The sequence below is a fragment of the Leucoraja erinacea genome, unplaced genomic scaffold, assembly GCF_028641065.1.
Source record: "Leucoraja erinacea ecotype New England unplaced genomic scaffold, Leri_hhj_1 Leri_347S, whole genome shotgun sequence".
NCBI classification, from domain to species: domain Eukaryota; kingdom Metazoa; phylum Chordata; class Chondrichthyes; order Rajiformes; family Rajidae; genus Leucoraja; species Leucoraja erinaceus.
In genome coordinates, this window is record NW_026576248.1 from 56,603 (window position 1) to 65,631 (window position 9,029).

Consider the following 9,029-nt stretch of genomic DNA (forward strand, 5'->3'; position numbering starts at 1 on the left):
TCTATGGTACAGCAGTAAAAGTTGGTCAGGATCCGGGGGGACAGGTGGGCTTTCTTCAGCCTCCTCAGGAAGTAAAGGCGCTGCTGCGCCTTTTTGATCAGCTTGGAGGTGTTGAGGGACCAGGACAAATCCTCCGAGATATGTACTCCGAGGAATTTATAGCTGGAGACGCGCTCCACCTCAGTCCCGTTTATATGGATGGGGGTATGTCTGCCCCCCTCTGGTCTGCCTGAAGATCTTGATTCCTCTCCTCTACCCATGTCCTATAACTGGGAATATCCACAGCAAACATCTTGTGTATTGTTTCAGGCTAGATATGTTCACCAACCAAGATGATCCGGGTTAAATTTGGATCAGTACCACTGATTGCTTCTCTCCATAGATGCTGCCTGTCCCGCTGAGTTACTCCAGCAGTTTGTAGTCTCGCCCTGATTCGTACGTTTGTACCTTCTCCCCATGACAGTGTGGCTTTCCCCTTTTTACTGAAGCCAAACTAATCTACAAACCTGTACATCTTTGGAGTGTGGGAGGAAACCGGAGCACCCGGAGAAAACCCACGTGGTGATGGGGAGAAGGTACAAACACCGTACAGACAGTCATTTGAAGTTCATACACATGTTGGCCTTGCCTGAGAGGTCAACATATAACCTTGTTGACTCTATGACTGTTCCAGTGGTGGAGCAGATGTGGGAGGTCAGAGAGACATCTCCAACTCCTTCCTCCCTTCTAATGTGATGACCTTTAACTTTTCTTCAGGACAATGCGTTGCTGAAAACGATACAGTTTGGACATATGACGGGAACAGACTCAACCACAGTCTTTCCAACGATTGCTACTATGTCCTGACCCAAGACTGCTCCGATAGTCCCAAGTTTATGCTGTTGATGAAGCGTGCACAAACCGATAAGACGAAGAAGTCCATCAAACTGATTGTGTCCGTGAAAAACTTGTGAGTGTCTGCGGGTTTAATGTGCGCGGTGACCCTTCACAGTAAAGTTTCACAGACGGAGCCTTAGGTGAGAACATTGGTGACAACTCTACAAACATCCATTGGTGTTGAAGTCACCCATACAGAAACAGGCCCTTCAGCCCATCGAGTCCAGGCCATCCATCAACCACCCATTGTGCTATTCCTACATATTATTCTCCCTGCATTCTCATCATCAGCCCACAGATTCCACCTCCCACTCACACACTGGGGGCACATTTTACAGCAGCCCTTTAGCCCACCAACCCTGCAGGTCTGTGAGAGGTGGGAGGAAACCGGATCACCCGGGGGAAACCCACGTGGTCACAGGGAGGACGTGCAAACTCCACACACACAGTAGCAGCCAAGGTCAGGATAGAACCCGGGTCTCTGGTGCCGTGAGGTAGCAGCTCTACCCGCTGCACCACTGTTCCGCCCTGTTACTAATTCTTCACCTTACACCCCTAACTGTGATGGAGAAGTATTTATACGTGTGGATGGACACAGTGCTGGGGTCACTCAGCAGGGCGGGCAGCATCTGTGGAGGGAGGATATGGACAGGTGACATTCTGGGTCACACTGATGCAGGAGTCGGGAGGAAGCTGTTACATGAATGGAAACAGTGGAATGACGGCTGGATGGGGAGAAATTCTCCATCGGTGGTGTGTTGTTCAACACTTACTCTGATTCTACACTCGAAACGTCACCCATTCCTTCTCTCCAGAGATGCTGCCTGTCCCGCTGAGTTACTCCAGCTATTTGTATCTAAGACAATGTGTTTGCTTTATAACAGGACCATTGAGGTAGTTCCTTCTTCAGACCGAATGATATTATTGGTGAATGGAAGGAAACAGACTGCAGGGCAACCGATTCTACCAGGTGAGTGGCCTTTCCCTTATTGAGGGGATGTGGTGAGACAGTCACACTTTAAATGCCTCTTCAAACTGCAACAGCGCTGTTAACCTGCCTGAATTAGCGAGCAGGTAGGGACTGTAACCTTGTCATGGTGGAGAAGCTTGTGTGGTCCTGAGATCCTGAGAGTGATGCCGTCTGGAGCTATGCTCCTGGTAGGGCCACACATGGCGGTAAGGTCGAGGGGGAGGTCTCTGACAAAGAGCAATCCAACCAAGACCTCAACTTTAGATCAGTTTAACTTGGCATCATGTACAGCATGGACATTGTGGGCCGAAGGGCCTGTTCCTGTGCGGTACTGTTCTACATTCTATGTTCTTGCAGTAACTTCTGATCCTGGGATCATTGTAGAGCAGGGAAATCACAAACACAAGCGTTTCTTTGTCACAGATTTATCACAATGAGAAAATCAATATAGTTTAATACAAAGCGAAATAGACCCAGTGCTAATAATCTGGACATGTCCATCTGGTCAGTCAGTGGACAATCTGTAGAATTCATGGAGAAGGCAGGTGAATGGGGTTTAGAGGGAGAGATAGATCAGCCATGATTGAATGGCAGAGTAGACTTGATGGGCCGAATGGCCTAATTCTGCTCCTATCACTCATGAACCTTTAGCAGGTGAGCTTATTACAATGTGTCAGTACAAGGTGTCACAAGATGAAAGTATCTGTTGAACAAAAGACTGTCCTGTCTTCCAGCTGTTGTAGAAGTTGTACAAAACGTAACTGGAATCACTCTGCGGATCCCGTCTGTGAACATCGAGAAGTTGTACTTTGATGGAGAACGTGTCCAGGTAGCTCACCCTCACTAACAGATTGAAACTTTCAGCGGTAACTTTGTGGTTGCACTGTTCTGATGTATCTGCCTTTGTGTGAAGATTGTCGTGGACCAGATGATGAGCAAGACGTGTGGAATCTGTGGCCTTAACAACGATGAGAAGAAAATGATGATGCCCAGCCGGGAGGTGGCCGAGGACCAGGACCGTCTCTTTGAGTCCTGGTTGTGTTCGGGAACGTCGTGCAAGGACGGTAAGAGGCTCCGCCTGGTTGTGTCATCGTTCCCCCCCCCCCCCCCCGGCCGCTGCTCGGCTCCCTGACAAACCACACTCTGTTTGTCTTTCAGATTGCAAAGTAAGGCGGGACTTTGTGGAACTAGGAACTGTGGTGGAGTTTGAAGGACAGGCATCCAGATGCTATTCTGTAGAACCAGTACAACGGTGCCTGGCAGAATGTACACCCATGGAAACACGATCTCGCCGTGTCCGCTTCCACTGTTTGGCAGCCAGTGAGTTCACTTACTTCACATCCCATTCACAACCTTTATATACACCTGGTGTTGTGTAGAACATCCAGTCTCACTACCATGCTAGAGAATTCCAGTTACAGTCGTACCGTGAAAAATCTCAGCAACTGCTTCATCCCAGGGAAGTGGAATCAGGAACTGGAGGGAAATGGGTTTAAGATGAGAGGGAAAGATTGAATCACAACCTGAGGGACAACTTTAACATTCAGAGGGTGGTGGGTGAATGGAACAAGCTGCTGGAGGAGGTAGTTGAGGCAGGTACAATAACAACATTAGAAAGACACTTGGATGGGTATCAATGGTTGAAATGGTTTAATTATTATCACCTGTAGCAAGGTACCGTGAGATACATTGAAATACAGTGACAGCTGCATGAGTGGGAAGGTTTAGAGGGATCTGGGCCAGGGACAGGCAAATAATGATAGTTTAGATGGGTCAGCATGGACTAGTTGGACCGAAGGGTCTCTTCCATGCTGTATCTCTATACAACATTGAGGAAAATAGTCATACTTGAATTGAAGTGAATTAAATTGCAAGATACAGAATTACAAATGTCCCTCCAGCCCCCTGAGTCCACACCAGCCATCGAGCTCTCGTTCACACCAGTTCTATATCAATCCACTTACACATCCATTCCCGACGTACTAGCGCCAATTTACAGATAAGGACACAGAGTGTTGGAGTAACTCAGTGGGTCAGGCAACATCTGTGGAGAACATGGATAGGTGACGTTTCACAGAGTGTTGGAGTAACTCAGCGGGTCAGGCAGCATCTGTGGAGAACAGGGATAGGTGACGTTTCACAGAGTGCTGGAGTAACTCAGCGGGTCAGGCAGTATCTGTGGAGAACATGGATAGGTGACGTTTCGGGTGGGGATCCTTCTTCATACTGATTGTACTGGGTGGGTACGAAAGCTGGGAGAGGGTCGGGCAGATAATGGGTGGACATCGCTGAAGTGGGGGGGGGGGGGGGGGGGGGGATTGTGAGACATTAGACGCCAGACATTAGAGACTGAAGGTGTGAAACAAAAGGACATTCTGCAATTTACGGATGAGTACTAAACTACACACCTGCATGACTCTGGGATAAGGTCACGGGGAGAGCATGCAAACTCCACACAGACAGCACCTGAGGTCAGGATGGAACCCGGCTCACTGGAGCTGCGAGGCAGCAGCTCGACCCGCTGCACCACCGTGCCGCCTAAATGTGTCAAGTTGTTGCTGGGAGTTGTGCAACTAATCAGGAGTTTGTTTCTCGACAGATTACACAGTGACTGACATGAGTCTCTTTAACAAGAAGTCAGTGGACATCAGTCGATCTGTCGACTCCCACACTGACTGCATGTGTCGCTGTTCCCAATGATCAAGATCAACAGCAACCTTCACACCTGCTGCATCAGCAACCTTGGAATATTACAATCATTTGCAAATTATCACGATGTAAAAAAGTAAATTCAACATCTTGAATTGTTCTTTCAAAAACACTAATAAAGATTTTCACAGCATCCAAAAAACAGTTTGTGTATCGTTTGTGTAACAACGGTAGTTTTATGGAAGTAATAGATGGTGCTGAACCTGCTCTCATATGTTTATTAGTTCCCAGAGCAGACATTGGCCCGTCCGCCCATAAGTCCACAGGTCATAAGTCATCAAGTCTACTCCACCATTCAATCGTGCCTGATCTAACTCTCCCTCCTAACCCCATTCTCCTGCCTTCTCCCCATAACCCCTGTCACCCGGACTAATCGAGAATCTATCTATCTCTGCCTTAAAAATACCCATTGACTTGGCCTCCACAGCCGTCTGTGGCAAATAATTCCACAGATTCACCACCCACTGACTGAAAAAATTCATCCTCATCTCCTTTCTAAGGCTGTAGGCTCTGGTCCTAGACTCGCCCACTAGTGGAAACATACTCTACACATCCACTCGATCTAGGACTTTCACTATTCAGACAGTTTCAATGAGGTCCTCCCTCAAGTTTAGTTTAGTTTAGTTTAGAGATACAGCGTGGAAATAGACCCTTCGGCCAACCGATTCTGCACCGAGCAGTGATCCCCGCACACTGAAACTATCCTACACACACTAGGGATAATTTACATTTATACAAAGCCAATTAATCTACAAGCCTGTACGTCTTTGGAGAGTGGGAGGAAGCGGGAGATCCCGGGGAAAACCCACGCAGGTCACGGGGACAACGTACAAACTCCGTACAGACAGCGCCCGTAGTCAGGACCCGGGTTTCATCCTGACCACGGGTGCTGATATAAAATTGGGTGGTTTTGCAGATAGTGAAGATGGTTGTGAACGATTGCAGCAGGATCTGGATCGATTGGCCAGGTGGGCGGAGGAATGGTTGATGGGATTTAATACAGAGAAGTGTGAGGTGTTGCATTTTGTAAAGTCGAACAAGGGCAGGACCTACACAGTGAATGGTCGGCCTCTGGGTAGTGTTGTAGAGCAGAGGGATCTAGGAGTACAGGTGCATGGTTCTATGAAGGTTGAGTCGCAGGTAGATAAGGTGGTCAAAAAGGCTTTTGGCACTTTGGCCTTCATCAGTCAGAGTATTGAGTCTAGAGGTTGGGAGGTCATGTTGCAGTTGTATAAGACGTTGGTGAGACCGCATTTAGAATATTGTGTTCAGCTCTGGGCACCATGTTATAGGAAAGACGTTGTCAAGCTGGAAAGGGTTCAGAGAATAGACACAAAATCCTGGAGTAACTCAGCGGGACAGATAACATCTCTGGAGAGCAGGAACGAGTGACGTTTCTGGTCAAGACCTTTCTTCAGACTGATGCCAGGGGAAAGGAAGTGTCAGGTGCGAAAATAGGTCAAAGGGAATGGAGATCAAGGCAAATGTGGAGTAGATCTTTGTTAGTTCGGAGAAGTTGACAACAAAGCAAACAGAGATAGCATGTAGTTGGAGACAGTCAGACTGGTGGGAGAATTGGGAAGGGGGAGGGGGGATGGAGAGAGGGGGAAAGCAAGGGCTATTTGAAGTTAGAGAAGTCAATGTTCACACCGCTGGGGTGTAAACTACCCAAACAAAATATGAAGTGCTGTTCCTCCAATTTGCGCTGGGCCTCACTCTGACACTGGAGGAGGCCCAGGACAGAAAGTTCAGATTGGGAATGGGAGGGGGAGTTGAAGTGCTGAGCAACCGGGAGATCAGGTAGGTTAAGGCGGAGTGAGCGGAGGTGTTCAGCTAAACGATCGCCGAGCCTGCGCTTGGTCTCGCTGATGTACAGGAGTCGACACCTTGATCAGTTCCCCCTCCCCCACATTCATAACCAGGACCGAGTCCCCCTTGTCCTCACCTTCCAACCCATCAGCCGTCACATACAGCACATAATCCTCCAACAGTTTCGCCACCTCCAACGGGATCCCACTACTGGCCACATCTTCCCATCTCCGCCCCTTTCTGCTTTCCGCAGAGACCGCTCCCTCCGCAACTCCCTGGTCAACTCGTCCCTTCCCACCCAAACCACCCCCTCCCCAGGTACTTTCCCCTGCAACCACAGGAGATGCAACACCTGTCCCTTTACCCCCCCCCTCGACTCCATCCAAGGACCCCGACAGTCATTCCAGGTGAGGCAGCGGTTCACTTGCACCTCCTCCAACCTCATCTACTGTATCTGCTGTTCCAGGTGAGGACTCCTGTACATCGGCGAGACCAAGTCAAGTCAAGTCAAGTTTATTCGTCACATACACATACGAGATGTGCAGTGAAATGAAAAGTGGCAAATGCTCGCTCGTGGACTTTGTGCAAAAAGACAAAACAAACAAACAACCAAACAAACTAGCAAAAGGATTTGAGTATAAGAGCAGGGAACCCTTTCTACTGCAGTTGTACAGGGTCTTGGTGAGACCACACCTGGAGTATTGCGTACAGTTTTGGTCTCCAAATCTGAGGAAGGACATTATTGCCATAGAAGGAGTGCAGAGAAGGTTCACCAGACTGATTCCTGGGATGTCAGGACTGTCTTATGAAGAAAGACTGGATAGACTTGGTTTATACTCTCTAGAATTTAGGAGATTGAGAGGGGATCTTAGAATAGAATAGAATAGAATAGTTTCTTTATTGTCATTGTAACATGAACCATGTACAACAAAATTTAAAAATGTCAGCCAGTCAGTGCACCATTCAAACATTTCTAAAAGCTAACGATACATACAAGGGAAAATATTAAAAGATAAATAACTAAAATAAATATCACAAAAATAGCTCCACGCATAAACACCCAACCCTCCATCCTTCTGTCGATTTCACAGTTACCACAGTCCCTTAGTATGTCTCGCCCCTGCGTTCCTTGGCAGCTACATTTAGTGCTTTTATAGCAGTGGGGTAAAAACTGTTTTTTAGTCTATTTGTCCTTGTCCTTGTAGATCTGTACCGTCTGCCTGACGGCAACAGTTCAAACAGGGAGTGTCCGGGGTGGGAAATGTCCTTTATGATATTCTGGGATTTTTTGGTGCAGCGGGAACTGTGTAAGTCCTCCAAGGTAAGGAGAGGGCAGCCGACAATCCTCTGGGCGTTGTCAATGGCCCTCTGGAGCGCTTTCCTCTGAGCCGCTGTGCAGCTGGTGTACCACACGCATACACAGTATGTTAGTATGCTCTCAATGGAGCACCGATAAAAGGACAGCAGCAGTCTCTGAGTGATGTTGTTCTTCCTGAGCTCCCTCAGGAAGTGCAGTCTCTGCTGGACCTTTTTCAGCAGCGCAGAGGTGTTCACGCTCCACGTCAGGTCCTCCTCAATATGGATTCCCAGGAAGCGGAAATCCGCCACCCTCTCTACACAGTCCCCTCTGATGGTCAGTGGTACCATGTCCGTTTTATTCTTCCTGAAGTCTATTATTAATTCCTTTGTCTTTGAGGTGTTGAGGAGCAGGTTATTTTCTTCACACCACACCATCAGCTGCTCCACCTCATCCCGGTAGGCGTACTCGTCCCCCCCCCCCCAGAGATGAGTCCCACCACCGTAGTGTCATCCGCAAATTTGACAATGGTGTTGCTGTGGTGGGCGGGGGTGCAGTCATGTGTGTAGATGGTGTAGAGCAGGGGGCTCAGTACGCAGCCCTGTGGAGAGCCGGTACTGAGGCTGAGGGCCGTGGATGTGTGATGGCCCACTCTGACTCTCTGGCTGCGACCCGACAGGAAGCTATTTATCCACGTACAGGTGGAGTGTGGAAGTCCCAAGTCCCCCAGTTTGTCCACCAGTTTGTGGGGAAGGATGGTATTAAAAGCAGAACTGTAGTCCACAAAGAGCATCCGCACGTAGCTCCCCTGCTGCTCCAGGTGAGACAGTGCAGCATGGAGAGCTGTGGTTACAGCGTCCTCTGTAGATCTATTTGCTCTGTACGCAAACTGGTGGGGGTCAAAGCTTCGGGGCAGGAGTGATGTGATATGACCCCGGACCAGTTTTTCAAAACACTTCATCTCCAAATCTGAGGAAGGACATTATTGCCATAGAGGGAGTGCAGAGACGGTTCATCAGACTGATTCCTGGGATGTCAGGACTGTCTTATGAAGAAAGACTGGATAGACTTGGTTTATACTCTCTAGAATTTAGAAGATTGAGAGGGGATCTTATAGAAACTTACAAAATTCTTAAGGGGTTGGACAGGCTAGATGCAGGAAGATTGTTCCCGATGTTGGGGAAGTCCAGGACAAGGGGTCACAGCTTAAGGATAAGGGGGAAATCCTTTAAAACCGAGATGAGAAGAACTTTTTTCACACAGAGAGTGGTGAATCTCTGGAACTCTCTGCCACAGAGGGTAGTTGAGGCCAGTTCATTGGCTATATTTAAGAGGGAGTTAGATGTGGCCCTTGTGGCTAAGGGGATC

General features: G+C 48.4%; 1 protein-coding gene across 1 annotated transcript in view; it reads left to right on the plus strand.

The window, feature by feature from the left end:
* The window catches only part of LOC129693562 (vitellogenin-like), a 31,108-nt gene extending 25,832 nt beyond the window's left edge, over positions 1-5,276 (plus strand). Inside the window, exons 29-34 of the mRNA XM_055630358.1 lie at positions 757-949; positions 1,761-1,846; positions 2,581-2,675; positions 2,760-2,910; positions 3,005-3,166; positions 4,446-5,276. Coding sequence (XP_055486333.1) covers positions 757-949; positions 1,761-1,846; positions 2,581-2,675; positions 2,760-2,910; positions 3,005-3,166; positions 4,446-4,546 — 788 coding nt within the window. The 3' untranslated portion in view covers positions 4,547-5,276. The remainder of the gene's footprint in view (positions 1-756; positions 950-1,760; positions 1,847-2,580; positions 2,676-2,759; positions 2,911-3,004; positions 3,167-4,445) is intronic.
* Positions 5,277-9,029: the final 3,753 nt, after the last annotated feature.